A 21,065-nucleotide genomic window follows, 5' to 3' on the forward strand; every position below is an offset into this window, starting at 1 on the left:
CTCAAGCTGCTCCTGGGCTGGACTTCACCGCAACTTCTCGTCTCTTCAGACAGACTGTAAATTAAATAGGAGTGAAAGTATTATAAAAAAAATAATTTAGTTAATAGAAAGATGCCTAGGAAGGCAGCCAAGTGACACATTCTGAATATTATTTCCAAGCAAATATTGATTGCCATTTGTAAAGAGATAGCACAAGATGTAAAGCTATCTTGAGATCATAACCATAATTACTGCTGTCTACTGAATGAGGACTGGTATGACCCTTGATGCAGATACCAACCATAATGATGAATGTGGGTCACTATTTTTTTTTTTTCCTGCAAGTTCTTGACCTTTGACTTTCTGTTCCTGAAATCGGTGTTTCTTGTATGCAGCTCTCACTAGGTTATTAACTTTGGAGTGAACTATTCTCCTAAGTATGCTTCATTATCCATAATAATTCCACAAAAGTTAATTTACAATAGGAGTAGTTTTGACTTGCAGAAGGACCTAACAGATTACCATTCCACCATGTTGGACACCTGCAGACACACACAATTAACTCTGAGAAATTTATCTTTTCCATTGGTTAGGTCTCATATTATTTGAGAGTTCATATTAGCTGACCAGGTGTTTTTCAGCACTACATTTCCAAGACAGAGGATTAGCTTTGTCTGACTTAAATAGGAATGTTCTTGAATGATTAGGGAAATTCATTTTGGCTATCTGATGCCATCTAGAAGGAAGGTATGAAAGTGGTATGTGCCATGCAGCTTGGAAACCTGCAGATAAGATAAAGGTTTTCCACCATTCTACCATTAAACACGCTAGCAACTGAATGAGCATAGCCATAGTCACCAGCCTTGATCACTCAAGCACGTAATACAGTTCAGTGCTTCAACATCTAAGGTGTCACCTTGGTAGGAGTTATTGAACATGTGGTCTCAACAATTGCTCTATTAAATGTGAACAGCTCCTATTGCTTCTCATTATCCTTCTGCAGCACAGTCATAACCAAATAAGGCAGGAGGAGACTTTAACAGATTTGTGACTTCTCGTGAAATAATTTGGCACCAGAGACAATTAATACAGTTGCCCATTTCAGAAATTTAATTTGTTCTGCTCATGTCCTGCAGATTCTTGCTGCTGAGGATAATTCTTTCTGATCCTTAGAAAATTTTAACAAAACAAAAATGGACTGGAGCAGAAAGCAAATCCTTTCTTATGCTTCCTATTCATACAGGTTTGTCTTTCAAATAGGCTATCTCAGAGCATCGAGACAGGGAAAGTACTTCAGTAACTGACGGTCAGAACTGTGCAAGACAAATTCTGCACACATTTTCAGTGTGGAGAAACTTATCCTCTTGTACCCAGAGAATGCCAAAGTGGACGACAATGGGAAAATGATTAACAGAGTGGCAGTATAATTTGTGAAGCAAATTTATGTTGCAGTAGAGAAGGCATTGCCAGATGCCATTTTTCCCAAGTCACGCTGGTTCCCATCAAATTCATTCAGTTTATAAGTGTAAAGTCCTGATTTTTCCAATTTGGCTCAGATTATAACTGTCAGGATGCTTTCTCTCCCATCTCCTGTATCACCACTACTTAAAGAACCCCCGTGCTTTACATTCTTAGCACAGGCATTTTTGTGCAACCTTACACACCTTCAGTGTTGCCAAAGTGACCTCATTACACTTCTGTGGCTTTACACCTAATCCAGCACAGCCATTCTCTGATGAGAATCCAGAAGTTAAGCATACAATTCAGCTTTCGAGATACATAAAAGATGCTGTGGAAAGAGCTCAGTGTGAATTTCAGAACGAAGTCTGAAATTGTGGGACTGGCAACTAGCAAAAACATCAACCATCTGTAAATCTGATACGGAAATCCCTGAACAGAATGAATATCAATGAGGCAGCTGATGTGCCAACATGTCTACTGACTATATCAAATATCTCCATTTGGCTTGTACTTTGCTTTTCTGTCATTTTCCCTGTTGTATATTTCTTCACCTCTTGTTGTCGATTACTAGCAGTTAACATCATTACAACAATCAGATTATATCCTACGTTAATAACTGCTGCATTCCCTTCAGACAAAAGCTATTTAAATTCTGGGAGAGAGAACAACGAATAAAAAGACAGAGAGCTCTAAGGCCCCAAAGCAGGAATTAGCAAAAAGTTGCCAAAATAGTTCAAGAGACATCACACAGCCAAGAATGGTATTTTCAATTTACCTCTGCAGCCCAGACAGGGATCACAAATACCCAGTTGTCAAGCAGGAAAGTTACTTGATTCCATTTATCAAGGCATTCATTTGCAACTGGATGTTGATCGTCAATAATTGTCCTAACTGACATATGGAGGACAACATCCGCCATTGTTCAGCTTCCTTCCCTCCATTCCCAGATCCTGAGGAAGGTATTCATACAACTTTGCGAACATTTAGCTCTTTGTTGCCTTGGACTAGATAAACCACTTCTCCAAGCTAGCAACAACCTAACACAGTTTCTCTGATGAGCTTAGAAACCATGGTGACAGTAGAAATATCTAGGATGAAAGACAGAGAAATTACAAAGTTATTTTTTTGAGAATCACTGCAGGGAAAGGTCTTACACTTTTCTTCTAAGATTTGAGGCTGAGCTAATCATCTTGATGTATAAAACACACCTTCTCGCTACAAAGAGAGGATTAGAGTGCTAAGAAGTTTTCCGGAAAATTAGACAGCGTGGTAAGAAAATTCAGGGATTTTACTCCGCCGACTTAACGGAACCCAAAACCACATTCTTTTTCTGTGTTCAGATAGGGCCAGGCTAAAGATCCAGTCGATCAGCATTCCAGGCTACTGTGAAATGTTACACCCATTTTTACAGATGAGTAAGCTGAGATGCACAGTGTTGGTGTCAGTCAAAATCAGAGCTAGAGGAAGTAAATTTTAAGGTCTAATCAGTAGCCAGAAATACTTTCAACTTTCTGGGTAAAAAAAATCTTTCAAAATGTAAATGCTCATCTATATTTATGTAGGTGTACGTCTACAGGGCATCTTCTTCAGCTACCAGGCAGAAAATACTTTGGATTTTCATTTCAGTTAATCACACAGGTTATGATCCCCATGACTGCGCTCAAGATTAAAGGTACAAGATTATGGATGGCCTCCTGGGCATTAGAAAAAATGTTTATTACTAGCAATTGTTCTTCATAATCATAATAAAATGCAAACTAAATAAATTGTATTATCGTTACTGTTATCTTTGTATCCTGGTATGTGATTTGACTATGAAAAGCAATGACTAGATTTAATATTATTAAAAATAATAATGTTACCTCTGTATTACAGCAGAAAGCATCTAGAATTTCCAGTCAAGGACCAGGCATCCATGGTGCAGCTAATTTTAGTCCTTACTAGCAGTTATTGCTACCTACAGAAAATAGCACGCTTTATACAAGATCTCACGTGGCACAAGCAGAATTCACTACCCTGCAGGCAATCTGGGGACCTCCTTTCCTTGGAATCCAGAGGAATTGCTATCCATCTCGGGCATTCAGTGCCAGCCTACCTTTGATACTTCACAGATTTCCATCCTCTAATTAAGGATGAAAGAAGCATGTGTCCCTCACTGAACCCAGCTGTCTTGGAGGAGAACTTCCTAAGAGCTATTGTTAGGAAGAGGAATGAGGTATTCTTTTCCTATAGTGACTCGGCAAAAATAGCTTAACAAACCAGCCAGCGATCCCAGGTAAACAGTAAGATCCTCAATTAAAGGAGAGCCAATAAAGCAAGAATAAGCAAAGAATTACTAGCCATGGACTTGCCTACTCATCAAAGCACAGATGAATGCAGCTATGCTGACATAAATACGTTTAGAATGTATGGAATGGTGTATCTAGCTACAACTCTTCCTTCATTCATACTAGGAGTTGTACTGTCACAACTGTTTTCCATTAAAAAAAAATCACATTGCCAACAGAGAAAGAGTAAAATATATGCTACGCAACTGAAGCTAAGCATGGTATTTCTCTTCTGAAGTTCAGCTGCTTAATGACCTACCCCATACCATCTGCTCTTTTCATGGAGATTTTTCTTCACATTGCTACGTGACTGGTGGCCCATTGGCAAAGAACCCAAAGAATTATCTGGAAATTTAACATCTTCAATCTGCAGTGGTTAGACAGGATTTTTTTCCTCCAAGAGATTAAAAAAAAAGTGTGTGCAATCTGGCTGCATCTGAATGCCAAAAGCACTACAACAGCTCTTAATGTCTGGGAAAGGCTTTCTTAAAAAATTGATTCGTTTATCTTTTTTTTTTTTTCTTCTTTTGGCCTTGTTTCTTAAGGAAATGGGGCTTAGGAAATCACACTCTGCCTGCCAAATATTTTGAGTAGCTTTTGAACCTGTTGCAATTCCTACGCCAAGTCCAGCCTAATATGGTCAAGGGGTAAAAGGACTCAAAAGTTTATGTCCTCACCAGTTTTGTGAAAGTCAGGGAAAATGAAAAGGAAGAAAAATCAAAATGAGGACAGCCCCCTGTGGTTGTAAAGATTGAAGTAAAACCTCAAGCTATCCTTTAAGTTTGCTGTGGCCGGCTGATCAGCACAGGTGTCTCTGAATGTATCACAATTCCCACTTGCTTTATTCCCTCTCATAACCCCCCAGTCTTTGGGTGGTATAGGAGCAGAGATGTGGCTTTGCAGTAATGAGTGTGCAGAAGGTAGGAGATGCTGTGCCCAGCCTGCATTAGTTCTGCTTGTGGAACAGCTTTGCTTATTTTCCGCTTTTGCCTCTTGCCTGACACTGTCTTCTTCCCACAACAAACTAAATAATTAATTATCAATCATTTTATTTTTATTGTAGATAGATTTGTTCAAGCTCATGGCTAAGACCACAAAAAGAGGTATCTCAAAGAAATATAAGCCCTCTGACTAAATGAACAAATTAGGTCAAATTAAGGAGAACAGGTTAATCCTTTGAACTCTGTGAGAAGCTGTTCTGGGCAGGACACTCCCCCAGCCCCTTTTAAATTTTTTTTTTTTCTTTTCTTTCTCCAGAAATCTCCAGTTCTGGTGTCCTGTTTCCTACAGCCATCTTGCCAAATCACTCTCATCCCAAGACCACTGCTCTCTCTCTATTGCCCCCTCTGCCATCCAATTATATTGAAGATCTAGAGAAAAAATATTTATTTTGCCAGTTTCCCATGGGTCTACTTTGTTGGGCGCTGTTTCACAACAGGTGAAATATTGCTTTAATAAAGTTCAAGAGGAGAAACTATTGAATACATATCTCTGGTGGAATCTTTTACCTTAAAGGTAAGACCGGAGGGAATTCCTGTATAAGACGATTACCATGGGGATAGAGAGTAGTACACTGGCTTCAGATATAGGAGACTCCTAAGATACCGATATATATTCCTTAGCTCTAGACACATGTACAGATGTCCCTTTTCCTTTCTTTTCTTCATTCCTGGTACTTTTTACCCTTGCACTTTGCATTTAAAAGCAGCTTTCTTCACAGTATAACCTCTATCATGGCTGCTTCTTCCCTCAATACAAATTGTAAACATTAGTTTACCACTGAAGACCAAGAAACATATCTCTTTAAAAAGCTCCACGCTCACTCACAAAATTGATCAAAAAAACTTGACTGTTTTTAAGTGGATATTACTGTTTTAATTACATGTATTTTAAATAACGATGTCACAAGGCTTTTTTTTTTTAATAGAAAATAAGAAAACACTCCAATAAATTTACATCTAACTTCAGGTATTTTTCTTTATTTACTGAACGTGGCTTATAAAGTAGGGCTGAAGGATTCCCGTTAACACGACAGGAAGGGCTGCGCACGTGTGCGAATGAAGTAAAAGCGACGTGTAAGGTCCGTGGGTGCAGGTGGAAGCCCGGAGCCCCGTGAGGCTCCCGGTCCCGTCCTGTCACGGCCCGCCCGCTCCCCTTCCACTTCCCAGCGCCGGCCCCGCAAACAGCCGCCAGGGCTCGGCGCCCTCCGCGCCTACAGCTCCCGTCAGGCCGCGGCTCAGGCCCCGCCGCCCGCTGCCCGCGGCCCGCCCGCGCTCCGGCCGGGGAGCGGCCGCTCGTCCCCCCCGCGGCGAGGCGGGCGGCACCGAAGCGGGACAGGGGAGCGGCTGCGGGTCTCGGCCGGACCGGGCAGCGAGCCGGGGACACCGACCCGCGCTGGGGAGGCGCGGCGGCGGGCAGCCCGCGGCGCTGCGGGGCCTTCCTTAGGCGGCGGCGCCGCTGCTCCTCCCTCTCGCTAAGATGGCGGCGCCGCTGGCGGTAAATTCGGGTAAGAGGAGCCCCGCCAGGCGAGGCGCGGCCCGGGCCGGGCGGCGGGCAGCGCTGCGGCGTGCCCGGCCCTGGGGCGCTGCGGGGAGGCCTGCGCGGAACGGGCTGCCCGGCCCGGGGAGGGCTCCGGGGGGCTCGGCGGTGGGGTTTAGCTTCGGGGTCGCACGCTTTGAGCCCGTCCGCGGTGAAAGGCAAACAAAAAGGAGGGTGAATTGCGGTCTGGCAGCGTGGAGGGAGTTTGTCCTGCGGGGAGTGTGGCGAAGGGTTGGGAGCAGCGGGAGCCTCTGCGGTCCCTTCAGTCACAAGGAGCAGATGGGGGCTACTGAGGCAGTGCTTACCTGGTATAACTGCACGGTAACGCCCCCCCCCCCAAAAAAAAAAAAAAAAAACACAAAACCACAAACACCCCCCCCAAAAAAAAACAAAAACAAAAACAAACGAACACCCAAACAAACAAAAAAAACCAACCCAAACAACACACACACACCTACTTGTTGAAGCAGGACTCAGGGCTTTACCCGAAGTTGCTGGAATATTTGTGAGGATGGAGACACTTGCAGAGGCTCCTCTGGGCCTCAGTTCAAATGTTTGACAGTCTTCAGGGTAGGTTTTTGTTATTTCCCCAATGGCTGACGGAGAGCTTCCGCATTGCAACTTGTGTTAGCTGCTGCTCATCGTCCCCTGGGATATCTCTGTCTCCATTTTCTGCATTCAATGCCATTAAGTAGTTGAAGACAGGAAACCTCCAATTCCTCTTTAGCCGCTTCTTCTTAAGACCTAACAAGTTCAGTTATTTCAGTCCCCCTTCATCCATCATATTCTCTGCCCCCCTATTCCAGCATCTGTCTTGCTCAGAGGAGCCCAGCACTCAACACAGTACCGGAGCAGTTTTTTCAGCAAGGGCGTGCTTCTCAGCTTATCATTCAGCTTCTGGTCTGCCAGGGCACTCAGGTGCTTTTCTGTACAGCTGCTTTCTAGCCACTTGGACCCCAGCCTGTGCTGTTGCATGGAGTTTTTCTGTCTCTGGTGCAGGACTTTGCATTTGCTAGTGTTGAACTTCATTAGGTTAATAGCAGGAGAACAGAGACCCTGCGAAAAGTAGTTGTGACTGGAATGTGGGCATGGCCAAAAGGCGGAGTCTGTCATAGTGAGGCAGTTAATAAAGCCATCAGATTTCAAAAGCTCAAATCCCATGTCAAGCAAGGAGTAAACTTACTGAGAAGTTATTTTGATCTAAATGAATCCCTAAATGAATTGATCTAAATAAAGCCCCCCCCCCCCCAAAAAAAAACCTAAAAAACCCCCACAAAAGCAGAGACCCTCATTGGAAGGTGAAGAAGGGTGATTATTTCTGTGATTCACAGAATCTGAAAAGTGGCTTTGTTAAAGTGAAAATTGGAGCCATTCAAATGGGACTAGACCTTCTTGCCATGTAATGTATACAATAAATTCTATAGCCTTTTAATTACAGTAGATGAAGAAGGGGGAACCTTGTACATGAAAGATGAGATAGAACTTAAAATGGATGTGGCCCTAGAACATGGCTTTTACCTTAGCTTATAGTTTGTTTTTTGTGGGGACAGACATAGCGTAGTTAAGTCTCTAGCTTGTCAAAAAGTTTGGGCAGAAGCGTCAACTGCTGTTGTCAACAGAGGCAACCTAGCCTGTCCTTCCTTGCTTTCCCTGGTGGGATGCTCAGTCCTAAAACTGTAAGAATGGAAACAACACAAGTGGCAAAAGTTAGCATGGTTGCTAGCAGCAACAAAAGTCCAGCTGGTTTTCCATCCTGGTTACTTATTCCTTCTCTGCAATAGTCCGTCTTTGTGCTAGGATAGTTGTTTGTGGCAACACAGTGCAAATCGGGTTATAGATGTGATCCTGCTGAAAATTAGTTCTTCTTTTGGATTAGTGGTCAGTCAGAGTGGATCCTTCATTTGTTTTAGTGCTTAACAGCACATATGTTTGGGCTGGTGCAAAGCGGTTATGTTGTAGGGATAAGAGCAAACAACTGGGCAAGGGAAAGAGTTGAGCAGCTTTTGGCAGGCACTGGATTGCTGTTGCTGCTTATTGGACTCCCTGACTTCATAAGAGTGAAGGTTGGAAAAGGCTGTTTAGAATAGAAGTAATTCTCTGAACTCAGTGAAGTTACGTGGGAGAAGCAGCTAGAGTCTGCAGTGTGAAATTATTTGTCCAGTAGCAGCTGTCTTGAATGAGTTTGTCTGGGCAGGGGTAAAGTCATAAGATAAAACACTCTGATGTTTGAAAAGGGTGGAGGATTTGTCCTTTCTGTAAGCCGTTGTCTGATACACATCTCTACTGACACCGCTAAGCGCATAGGAAGCGACAGTATGCAGGATGGGAGCTTTTGTGAGTGCTGAGTTTGGGGTGGGAGGGTTTATTTTATTGCTTTATGTGATTTCTTCCTCTGCAACAGAATAAAACTGAAAATTGTGCTTAGTTTGTTTTTGCTTCCAAGACATCTCACGTTAACGGTAAAACTGACTGAAACGAGTGGTCTCGCTTGAGACTTGCTCTCGTTCCTGTGCTTGGGTTGCTCACGTGCTGCACTTCTGCGTGGCCTGTGCTGCCTTAGCGTTATGTGCTGCGTTTTGCATTGCTTTGCCTTTGAGGGGCTGTCTTCACTGTATGGAAAAGAGGGGCATCTTCACCTCAGAGCACGCCGTTTGGTGTAGTGTCTTAATGTGAACAGCCTCGTCAAGATGATGCGTGGATGGATATATTTTGCTTTGATGCTCCTTGGGGTTACCTCGAGGGTTAGAGCTGACCAGAACAAGCTACATGAAGGTAAAATATTGCTTCTGTACTTGATTTTAGTTCATAGTGTTACCTCGTGCATTACCAAGGGAAAAAATAAAAGTCAAGCCAGCGTTAGGTGAAATGCTAGTATTTTTGCATGTGGGCTAACCTGCAAGGCACAGCATACAAAACCCACTGCTAGGAGATGCTCTGAAACAGATGAAACTGTAATCAGGCAGCGGTTGTGACGTGACAGCGTGCAGGTAAACAGAATACAATTAGTAATGAATTTATTTGGCACATCTAGCAATGACTTGCGGTGTGTAGATTCTGCAACTTTCACGAATGCAGATGATACGTAACAAGGGAAACGTTTTGGTACTTCTTGTTAATGTGAGCCTTATAAATCTCGAGTGTTTTTTTTTTTTTTTTTTAAATGGGACGTTAATGCCAAGCGGTAGGAATAATTTCTGTCTGTAAGGTTCTTGGTTTAGGCAATGATGCTGCCAGAATTCTGAAGACTACTTTGGCATGCTATTTTTGTGGGACTTGATGCAAATGAGGAAACTTGTAGTGCAGTCTTCATGCTACAGACTTCGAGTTGTGAATGATGCTGCTTCTAGTGAGGAAGAGATCGTTTAGCTGTAGTACTGACTTTGGAGTATGCAAAGGGAACTTTCTTTCAGTGTTGAGGAGAAGGAGAGATTCTAGAGTGTGGCTGGACTCAGCTTAATTAAGAACTGACTTAAATAAGTGCTTGCTAGCTTCCAGAACTAATTTTGTCTCTTCTCGGTGTACTGAGGTAAGTGTTCGTGTTGCTCTATTTCTAGTAAAGCAAATTCATATCTTTATGAAGCTCTTCTGCAGAGTGTTAGCAACAAGTATTATGTCCAAAGCACTTGTATGTGTATATTTTAATTAGAATGGGAAGGATGAACAAATGGGACAGTGCCTTTAAGCTTATGATTTTTGTTACTTAACGTAGAATCGCCTTTACAGTTATGATTTTGGTTCCTAATCCATGTTTTATTCTGCACAGTCTGATGCAGTGATGCTTCACATTGTTAGCACCGTTGTTCATTTGTAGTCCCTCATGTTAGGTATTTCTTAGTTTTGATCTTTCTGTCAAAAATGGAAAGCAGGAAGCCCACCTTGCCGAGTTGCATTCAGGTTCAAGGTCTGTCCAGTTCTTGATTCTTTAATTTTATTGAAGTGGATGGAATTTCTTAGGTATATAAGGACACAAGACTGTAAGATGAATTTCAGCCCTGGAACTTACCTGCTTACTTCATCTTTTCTGTTTCTCTAACTCCCTAAAGGCAATTAGGTTTTATATCAGGCAATTCTTGTTGGTGGTGGTACCTTACAAAGGGAGAATATGCTTTGCTTGATGTGCATAACAATCTAGACTGTAAAGCTGGGATAAACACTACATTAAAAAAGTCTTTTTATAGAAAATACTGTATGAAGATTTTTTTTTCTTTCTTCCATTTCAAATGCTATTTTTTTTTTAATTTCTTCTTTCAGCTGCCAGCTTGTGGGGTCCATATAAGGACATATGGCAGACTGTAATGAATGCCATTTGGAAAAGGCAACCTGAAGCTATTCATCGCCTCGACCAGGTTTTAAAGAAACACAAATCTGACTTCATTTCTCTCTTCAGAAATCCGGTACTGGACTAATGCTCTGTAGCAAAATGAGTTGGAAAATTGATGATTTAATCTGTTTCATGGTGTTGGATTGCAAACTCCTTAGGCCCTGACTATTCTTTTCATTCTACATTTTTACAGTACATAATGCAAGTGTGTTACAGCAATCTTCTGTTGTAAGAATGGAAGTAGCTTGAAAAATAGATACTGCTCTGCGTCTTGTAGAAGATAATTGTATCTATAATGTGTTTTTTTTTCCCTCTGATTATTTGAATGCTGTTTCAAAAGAAATAGTAAAAGTATCTGACAATCCCTGAGTTAAGTATTGTTTTTTCTGTGCTCCTCTTGCATTTCGAAAAGGAAGCACAAAACTGCTTCTTCTGGCTTTGGTCCATGCTCATGCTTCAGCTAGTTAGATAAATGAACGTGCAGAATAGGTAAGCATGAATTTACAAAATATAGACTATGAATTATTAGGAATGTGAGATTTGGAAAAACTCACGGGTTCTTGGCTGACAGATCACAAGGTAACAATTATAAAACGTCTCCTGTTGTTACTTTTGAAATAGCGTATGGCTTTGTGAGACTGATAGGTCAGAAAATAAGTTGGGTATAGAGCTTTGTCTATGTATTTTGCCATTATTCTCAGTAAACTAAATGTCAGCACTGATTGTATCATATTATTTGTGGTATATTACCGCAACAAGACTATTACTGTGAAAGCATGAAGCATTTTTAGGATGCCTTTACTATCTCTGTGTTAAAAAATGCTGCCTTTGTTTTTTTTGACAACAGTGTAACCTGTCAGAACTGTATTTGTGAGGAAGGATTAAGGTGTAAAGCTTTATTCAGTATTTCTTGTTGCCATTTTGAATAACTTCCGTTGCTTGTTTCTCTTCCAGCCAAAGAATGTTCAGCAGCATGAGAAAATTCAGAAAGCAAGTACGGAAGGGGTTGCTATCCAAGGTCAGCAGGGAACCAGGCTTTTGCCAGAACAACTCATCAGAGAAGCCTTTATCCTCAGTGACCTCTTTGATATTGGAGAGTTGGCAGCTGTGGAGCTCCTTCTAGCTGGTGAGAAGGGAAAATATTTAAGAGCTGGAGAAATAGAACTTAAATAGGGCCTTGCTGTTTGTGTTAAGTGTATGCTTAATGTGAATGCCTGATTCAGTCAAAGCCTGAGTTTCCTAACATCTAGAATGTTCTTAAAAAGAAATCTCCTGGTGCTGTCATTTAGTATAAAGGTTAGAAAAGTATAAAGTAAAAGTGTAAAGTTCTGAACTGTAACGTTTGTATGTTATGCAGCTTTTGCAAAAGCAGTAATAATTTGATTTTTTAAAAAATGATTTATTTCTCTATCACTGAATTTCAAAATAGTTTAAAAATAATTCAAATAGTTTTGGAATAGGCTTTGGTTCTGCAAATATTGTGTTAGTTATACATTGATATGTAGCTGTATTTGGATCATAATCTAATAAATGATTAGTAAGAGAAGTATTCTGGGAAGAGACCTGCTTTGCACATAGAAAATTGATTTCAATGTTATTAAACTATACTCTCTTAGTTATTGTTATTAGTTACTGTTCACCATTAACTTTTTTCGAATTCCTTAAAGAGGTAACTTGCTAGTGTATCACCTTTGGAAAGGCATCAGGAAGCCAGCCTCAATTTCTATTTCAAACTTGTGTTTTTGATGCAAATTCAGACAGAAAATTTCAATTTGCTAAAGAAAATATATATTCTTCTGATAACCAGCTTGAACTGATTAAGACAGGTAGACATCAGTTGCAACTACCATTTGGACTAGGATACATATGCACTTGCACCTCTACTTGTAAATGTGTGGAATTTTTAATAGTTGACTGTGAATTTTAACAATATCACCCAAAATATCTGTGATTTCTTGGAAATGTCTGAAACAAATCAAAATGATGGTGATTAACCATGGTTGTTTTGAATGCTATGTTTATATTTCAATTGGAAATGTAAAGATACAAACCTTTCATCGAAGTATGCATGCTCAAATTTCTGTGGATATTCTGTACATTTTCATCCAATAGGAGAACACCAGCAACCTCATTTTCCTGGCCTTACAAGAGGTCTTGTGGCTGTTCTCTTGTACTGGGATGGAAAAAGATGCATTGCCAATTCACTACGAGCCCTCATACAGTCACGCCAAGGCAAGACGTGGACGTTGGAACTCAGGTCTGTATTAGGGTTAACTGTTCGATTAACTAGCTCTTTGCTTTTAATGCTTTTAGGACTGTTGAGGGAAAGCAAATATTCTCAAATTTGTTTTTGCATGACCTGATGTTGTCACTTTCATGTTTAAACGTAATATTTTTTGTCTTACAAGTATGTTTAACGGGTCATAAAGATAGATATTTTATTTTCAGTTCTCCCATGCTGCTTGTGTTTTTGGCAGTGCTTTGCTTCAGACACCCACCCAGTCAGGGTTTCTTTAACTAGTGATGCCAACTCAGTATTGGGAAGACGGAGTTTCTGCATGTGCTGTGTTCTGACTTCCCACATCCTGCAAAACAGAGGATTGTGCTCCTGCCTTTACCTAAAATGGACACACTATCCACTGGAGAACATAATGTTTTTTTGACTAAAAAGAAAACCGTACACACTGTTTAGTTCCAGTGCATGGTGATTGCTTAACTAGAGAAAGATTCAAAGATGTGTTACGGTGTAGATACAGTTCTGTAAAAAAAAAGTGACTGCTTTAGAAGTAGTTCCACTGCTTCAGTAATTGGACAATTGCATTTACTAGTGAGAAAGAGGCTGTGAGCTTGTGAAATCTGTGCATCTTATATATAGTACTTTTGGCTCGACAGTAATCTTACCTGGCTCACTCATGTTGTACTCTTCTCATATTCCATGTTCTTGAAGCTATGGTTGCCTAGAGACTTCGTATCTGTTCAGCACAGCATTTTGAGAGAGCACTGCTTATTAATTACTGATGCACATTTAGTTGCTTTGTGTGTCTGATGTAGTTGTACATTTTATGCCGGCTATCAAATAAATTTGACGGGAATCATTCTTTTAAACTTCCTCCGTGACTGGGAATAATATGATTAATTGTTAAATTTATATTCTCTCGATTACAGTCAAGAGCTAATGTCCATGACAACACGCTTTACAGATGACCTAATGGAACACGGTTTGACTCAGAAGATCCTCACACTTGTGTCTCAAATTGATTTGAACAATGAATTCGATAAACTCCAGAGAGAGCGAGGATTGGGCAGTGAGAAACATCGCAAAGAGGTAAACAGGGGACTAGGTGTGACTATTCTTCCAAATTACTGTGCAGGTTAAAGTACATTTCATCACAGAGAGATACAGATTGATTTCCCCCCCTTCTGGTTTCTCTTTACCCTTGAAAGCCCTGTTACTGGCTGAGACATAATGGTAACTACACTGTGGTTTACACTATACCACTGTGTAATCCAGATTACTACCGGTATCTCTGTTTCTTTGTTGCCCCCTGATATTATGGCACACATTAACTTGAGTGAAGAAATGCAATTAAGGACTGTGAGGAAGTAAACGTTTTTGCAGTTTTATTCTAAAGAGTGTGTATTAAATTATCTGCTTCTGCACTACCATTGCCACCGCCACTGGAATAAAAATAGAAAAGTAAAATTCGCGAAGGATTAAAACGGAATGAAAGTGGGTCTAGGCAGGCAAATAATGCATTTTTTAATAATCTATTTGTGTTAACATGACCAGAAGCATCTCTAATAGTGAACAGTCAGATTTGCTTGAAAATGAGTTCTCATTTTTGTACTCCTTGAAATTAATTGGGACTGTGTCTAACTGCACACTGTGTTTGTAATAGGAAGATTTTAAACATTATCATTTTAACTTCTGGTCTTTCCAATGTGGGATCTAAGTGGGTATTCTATATTTTCTTTTTTTTTTGCCAGATAAGCAGTTTTGCATTTTTGCTGTTTAATCTAGAAACTATGCAAAGCATATCCTTCTAATTTGCCTTCAAGTTCAAGTAATGCTTTGTATTAAAGGTTTGCTTCATTGCTTTTAGATGGACTACTATATTCCCCTTTGTATTCATTAGAATTGTTATTTTTCTGGAGTCTGTGCAGAGATCTCTTGCTGTGTTTAGTGTTGAAGAGTTTCTCATTTTACCACTATGCCCATGATTTTAATGGAGATAGAATGCCTTATTTTTTATTTTACCGAGTCCAGTGGGTATAGATCAAGAATATTATTAGAAACTGATAACCTAGCTAGTAAAATACCATTATGAAAGGCTTTTTATAGGGGCTTTTTATTTTTAAGGAGATTTTTGTTTGTTTGCTTTATTTTTGTTTTGAATTTCTGCTGTTTTCAGGAGACTTAAAGCAGTTAAAAAGTTAAAACTCAGCTTGGGGGGGAGGAATGAATTTAACAAATGAAGTAAATGTTTGTCCTGGCTTGAAAACAGGTAATTTTTGGTGTCACTGTTAGAAAAAAAAAAAAAAAGACAAATTGATTGTTTTGGAGAGCCGATGTACTTTATTTTAATATAACATGCAATATTGTGCTGAAGAATAAAATCATATTTTTTAGTATGAAAATGCTTCATAGCTTTCCTCTTGGGCATGATATTTGTCCCATACGTATTAGGGAATGTTAGATTTCATTTATGTGTATATTCAAAAGTTGCCTTAAATATTTCGTTTGATGGAAAGAAGTTTGAATTTTAAATGTCTTTCCAATTGCTCAATTTCTTTAAAAGTTAGGTATGCAAATAGTCAGTTGAGGACATCTCTTTTGGGGAATGGAAGGAAGAAATCTTCAGACCTTAACTGGATGTAACTGCCAGTGTAGTTATGTATTAGAGATATGAAATGTGACCTTTGTGTATGTATTGTGTTTACAGCTATGAAAATTCTGTGTAGATTCATGTCTTCTGACCTTGACAGAGGTGCTGGTTTGCATCTTGTCATTCTCAAAGCTATCTAGTCACACCTTTTGTGAAATGCCAGGGAATGTGAAGGCTTATAACAAGAAAAAACGTACCTTTTGTTGCATAGCACTTCAAGAAATCAGCATTTTCTCCAGCTGCTGTTTTTAAAGTAATTTTTAACTTACTCTAGTCATAATAATGGACTGAGAAAAGCAAATCGAATGCGCTGCCAGTACATTTTTATACACTGTTTCTTTTGAAAAGGTTTCTGACCTCATCAAAGAGTGCCGACAGTCCTTGGCTGAAAGTCTCTTTGTCTGGACCTGCCAGTCACCGCTGAGTAAGGATGACACTCTAATCCTCATAAGTTACTTGGAGAAAGTAACAGTAGAAGCTGATGGCTCATTGGATGGTGTGAACTTGTCTCTTCTCATGGCGCTCCTCTACTGCTTTGATGTCAGTTTTCTAGAACAAGGCACAGAGGATCGTGAAGGTAATGCTGACAGGTTTCCCACGGGGGTTATGTTGTGCAGGTGGTTAAATTGTTATTTAACCAATTTTGTCATTGTTTGGTAACAAATTTGTAGGATTCTGCCTGTTTTTCACATTCACTGGGTGGTGGTGTTGCACTTGTGGTTTTGTTTTTCTTTAAGATCTTTTTTGTTTTTCTTTAAGATCTGATGCACCGTCTCCCTCTGCTAGCAGAAAGACAGTACATAGCAACAATACACACTCGTCTTCAGGAATCTCAGCCTTGGAAACTACCAGGCTTGCAAGCAACTGTTCGATTAGCCTGGTCACTGGCTTTACGAGGAATATCCCAGTTATCTGATGTGACAGGTAAATTGCCACTTGGTGCACTTCAGGGTTCACAGCTTGCGAGTGGTGCAAGTCAAAGTGTTGTTACCTTCTTCAGGTATTAGTACTTACCTTCAGGATAAAACTACTGCTGATGCTCCTTCTTCAAAGCTTTCTCGATACCTGAGTTTGGTTGTTGAGAATTGAGTTGCTGTGATAGGTACACAGATTTAGAAATAATTAATCATTAGCCATTAATACTGCATAGTGTCTCATTGAAGTGAAAGGGATTGTAATGTACTGCAAAATGTGAAAAATTGCATCTTAGCAGCTTTAATATCACCTGAACACGTCAATGGAGAATAGATTCATGTTTACGACTTTTTGCCTCTGCAAATATTAAACCTCTGTATCTTAAGAGGACAGATGTTTTAATTTTTTTTTTCCTGTACTTCACCAGCTTTCCAGGCTCATGACTAGGTCAGAACTGAGGCTACTACAGAATATTAAAGAAAATGTAAATGTCATGATTAATGTTTAATTAAGGTTGGTTTGTGCTTCTTAGTTCACAGCCTCAGATTTATCAGGTAAATGGATTATGTACTTTAACTTGCATTACAGCAGAAAGTTGAGACTGTCACCCTACAGTAACTTGTGTTTTCCTGTTCAGTGGAACAAACTTAGTGGCTAGAAGCATGTCGATTGGCTTGTCAGACAGGTATTCTGAAATATGTTTAGTTTGTTAACAGATAGTTGTAATTTATTTTCCCCCCTTTGTGATTTTTGTTTTATTTGTCATCCAGCTCTTGCAGAATTCACTGAAGCAGATGAAGCAATGGCAGAGCTCGCGGTTGCTGATAATGTCTTTCTGTTCCTGACTGAATCTGTTGTGGGATCTGAAAATTTCTACCAGGAGGAATTTTACATTCGCAAAATTCATAACCTTGTCACAGACTTCCTTGCACTTATGCCAATGAAGGTAAGTTGTTTCTGTGAATAGCACAGTTTTTGAGAAACATGGGCACGTCGTCTTCTATTTCTAAAAGTAGGACAGGTAGCATTGAGATTCAGATATCAACCTGAGCTCGAGGTGCTGCACTTCAGAAAGCTTGTTGACTTTGTGGAACCTATATCATTTGGGGTTTGTTTTCTGCAATAAAGTGTTCTAAAAATCAAATTCTACTTCAGTGTGGTGAGATTGCAAAGTGAGCTTTTGTGTTTGCAGTGGTTTTGTTTTAAATGCTTAGAATTTAAATGAATTCTGGGCTTGATGCCGATGTCTGTGGTTTTTGTCTTTTTTTCCCCTCTTTTGATATTGACAGTTGTATAACCTAAAAGAACTGACAGTTTTTGTCTTTAATTTTTTATTTCATTCTGTTACTAATGATCTTTTGCACGTTTAAGGGGAGGGATTCTACGTTTTCTTTAGTACCATCAGTTGTTAGTAAAATGACCTGCTGTTTTCACTGGAACAATAGAAGTGCTGTAGAAGGGTTTTAAAAAAAAAAGTTTGAAGCAATTGCAACAGTTTTATTTGTGCAAGACCTTGTATCTAGGCATGGAAAATTAAAATTCTATGAAAATGCTTTTATGTAATTGATGTAGGCTTTCTTTTGTGACGTGCATTGTGTTGAGCTGTAGTTGGAGTTGCAAATAATTACTCCTTTCAAAGAAAGAGCAAAAAGAAAGATTCAAAAAGACATTTTGTTCATTGTAAACTGTCAGAATGAGAACAATATTGGCAGGAAAACATTTGAGCCTTAGGAATCTTTGAGGGTGCGTATGAAAGTGTTGCAGACAGCTTTTAGGTTTAATCCTAATTTATTTATAATCTTTGGGGTTTCCATGTTGTTTTCTGAAGCTGTCTGTTTCACAAACGGAACACCCATGGAACAAATACAATGTCATTTCAAATGCATTCGTGTTGATAATTTCAAGCAGTATTCTTCTACTGCAGCGGTTGCCTGCATACAAAACGTAATGCACTGTAGCAGGTTTTGGACTTCCTTTGAAGGCTGCCTGCAGCCTGCAGTGGTGTTTTCTGTAACACAGATGCGGTAGCCCTTAGGAGCATTTTGAATTGGAGGAATGTGTGAGGTATAGTTTTTGAAAGTTCTTTGAACAGGCAGGTTCTAACACGTTTGGAACTGGGAACTTTTTTTATGAGGTAGTTCTGAAGATGCTGTTGCTTTACCAAAGATGAAATATGTCCCTGTATTGATACCAACTTTTATGAAAGAGCTATAGGTATGTTTCCTGAATCAAGGTGGAAGAGCTGGAGACTGACTCAGGCTGAGGTTGCTGCTTTCCTAGATTTAAAAGCACATCTGACCCTGTCTCCTGTATCCCACAGAACTGCGTGAAAATCCCAAGGCTGTTTGTTGGTTTTGTTTCATCTCTCTCCTTCATTGTGTTGTGGAATTGGAGGCCTTGGCAAGAGTATTTCTCTCCCGTTTCAGTTTTTGACTTTGGTTTAGATCTGCAGTTGGTTATACCTAATGCCTAAATATGAAGAGATTCTTCATTAGAAATAGGATTTTGTAATACAGCTTATGAGCAAAAATCTGACCACTGACTTGTGACATTGACCATTCCTGTTTGACAGAGGCCAGTACTAGTTCTTTTAGAGGAACTAGTTCTTTTAGAGGAAAGACTTGTTAGCAGACAATTGGGATGTGGCTCTAGAAGGGATTTTTTGTCCACCTGCAGTTTGTTAGTGCTTAGCTTATGTGTGGAGTTATTTCTACTGAATCCTAAATTTTAGGTAAATAGAAGCGTCTGCCTTTCAGGATCCTTTTTATTTTTAGGTATATGTAGATTTAAATTAAACTAAACGAAGATTATAATAAGTCAGCATTTTATTTAACTCTTCTTTATAGCTTTCATGTATTTTCTGCTTGCCAGTGATGATTTGGGTAAATCTTTTGGTTGAGTGCATTACATTTGGAACTCAATAATTAGCTTTAGTAGTTTAGATAATGCACTATGTCACTTACCAACACTTTATTTTATCCCTGTATTAATTTTGTTAGTATACTAATTTAGATACTTTGCCCTGGCCCCTTCTGCAGTTATCTCTAGTTCTAAGTTTTTGAGATGAGTCAATTCTTTTGTAGCTCATTCAATTTTGCAATTTAAGATATATTATAGAACCATGAACTTATATCTATTGGGCATCACTATGTTTTAGTTTTCGTTGTGTTGAATTGGTTGCTTATTTCTGTTTCTTGTTTCTCAGTGTCTACTTAATATGTAACAAAATTGAACTTTTCATCCCCTGGCTGTTTGCTTTCTTTAAGCATCTTGTGGGGTGCTTTGTGAAAGGCGTTTTGATGTTAAAATTAAATCAGCTGGGTTTTTGTTCAGTAACTGGTCTTTTTTGACACAAAGAATTCTGAGATACTGACTAAAGGGCTTTTCCATTGCTGCAGTTTTTCTTCCCTTTCCTTCTCTCTTTTTTGCTACTGTATTTGTTGACATGTGGTCATGCTATTGGCTGCGACAGACAATTTTCCTGGGTCCAAAGTAATTACATCAATACAAAACTTTTCAGAAGATGAAGTAGCTGTAATTAGAAGTAGCCTTAAATAGCTAAGAAAAGTGGAATGCATAGGTCTCTATACAGAAAACATTATTTCATGCTGTTTTCCATTTCTCTTCACTCCTTTTGGACCATAATCTAACTTTCTTTGTTTGAAGTCCAGCTAACCTATATAGCTTTCAAAGTAAAAAGAGGAAAAGGATCCACCTTCTGCATCCAAACCAGAGGATCGGGTGAAGTCAGCTGGGAAAACCCCCATAGGCTAAGTTCAGGGCTTTTGGTATGAACTGAGGCCTTGGCAGTAAGGAAGTGATAGAATATGTCTTTAAATGTAGGCTCTGTTTAAAATAAGTAAATAAAATTGTTAAATACTCTTGTCATGTATGTGCAAGTTCATTTCCTTTCTTACTTTTTAATAAACTGTTCAGGTAATTCAGTTATTTCTGTTGTTCTGTTCATTCTTCGCTAAATATTGATCAGCGTTTTTCTCCAATTCATATATTGTGTAGGTGAAACAGCTGAGAAACCGTGCTGATGAAGATGCTCGCATGATTCATATGAGTATTCAGATGGGTAATGATCCACCTATTTCCCTTCGGAGAGATCTGGAGCATTTAATGCTTTTAGTAAGCCCTATTTTTTCCTAAATTGCTATGCCAAAAAGTGATTGTGACTTTCAATCTTCATTAGAAAATCTGTATCTGAATAATAAAATGCTGTGTCTTGTACTTTTTGGATTAAAGGGATTTTTTTCTTAAACGAATATTGACATGATGTTAATAAAGTGTCAATTCATAAATGTTTAGTGAGTAAATACTGCATTGTTTCTTCTGGTGGAAGGATTCTTGAGCCAAAGTTATTTTACAAAATTATAAATACTAAAATGTAAATTATAGTAAGATTATCTTAATGTATCTGTTTTCTTAAACTATGCTATTTTAACGTAACTTAGAAATAGCCTTTATTCTTAAAATTCTTACCTATTCAGTTAAGATTTTTGAATTTCTCTGGCTGTCACTTGTTCTGCTGTTGCTATTTAGAAGGTGTCATTTTTCAGAGAGTTCTAAGGAATGGAGCATCTGGTGTGGAATGCTTTGTGTCTCAGGCATGTTTAGCTTATCTAGAAGCGG

At 39.3% G+C, this 21,065-nt stretch overlaps 2 protein-coding genes across 3 annotated transcripts in view; one reads left to right on the forward strand and one right to left on the reverse strand.

Moving 5' to 3' along the window:
* CNOT4 (CCR4-NOT transcription complex subunit 4) overlaps window positions 1–8,529 on the reverse strand; it is a 92,062-nt gene extending 83,533 nt beyond the window's left edge. The window contains exons 1-2 of the mRNA XM_083821215.1: window positions 6,764–8,529; window positions 1–54 (exon numbers count right to left, since the gene is read on the reverse strand). The gene's annotated coding sequence lies outside the window, so the exon portion shown is untranslated. The remainder of the gene's footprint in view (window positions 55–6,763) is intronic.
* The window catches only part of NUP205 (nucleoporin 205), a 51,561-nt gene continuing 36,611 nt past the window's right edge, over window positions 6,116–21,065 (forward strand). Inside the window, exons 1-9 of one of the 2 annotated variants that reach the window (XM_083821203.1) lie at window positions 6,116–6,273; window positions 10,557–10,699; window positions 11,581–11,752; window positions 12,739–12,883; window positions 13,792–13,951; window positions 15,861–16,089; window positions 16,272–16,436; window positions 17,198–17,373; window positions 20,445–20,561. In XM_083821203.1, coding sequence (XP_083677329.1) covers window positions 6,246–6,273; window positions 10,557–10,699; window positions 11,581–11,752; window positions 12,739–12,883; window positions 13,792–13,951; window positions 15,861–16,089; window positions 16,272–16,436; window positions 17,198–17,373; window positions 20,445–20,561 — 1,335 coding nt within the window. In that variant the 5' untranslated portion in view covers window positions 6,116–6,245. Of the gene's footprint in view, window positions 6,274–8,839; window positions 9,078–10,556; window positions 10,700–11,580; window positions 11,753–12,738; window positions 12,884–13,791; window positions 13,952–15,860; window positions 16,090–16,271; window positions 16,437–17,197; window positions 17,374–20,444; window positions 20,562–21,065 lie in introns of those variants that run through there. The other variant, XM_083821202.1, reaches the window with a different exon arrangement.

The sequence above is a fragment of the Anser anser genome (genome assembly GCF_964211835.1).
Source record: "Anser anser genome assembly, chromosome: 1".
Lineage (NCBI taxonomy): Eukaryota > Metazoa > Chordata > Aves > Anseriformes > Anatidae > Anser > Anser anser.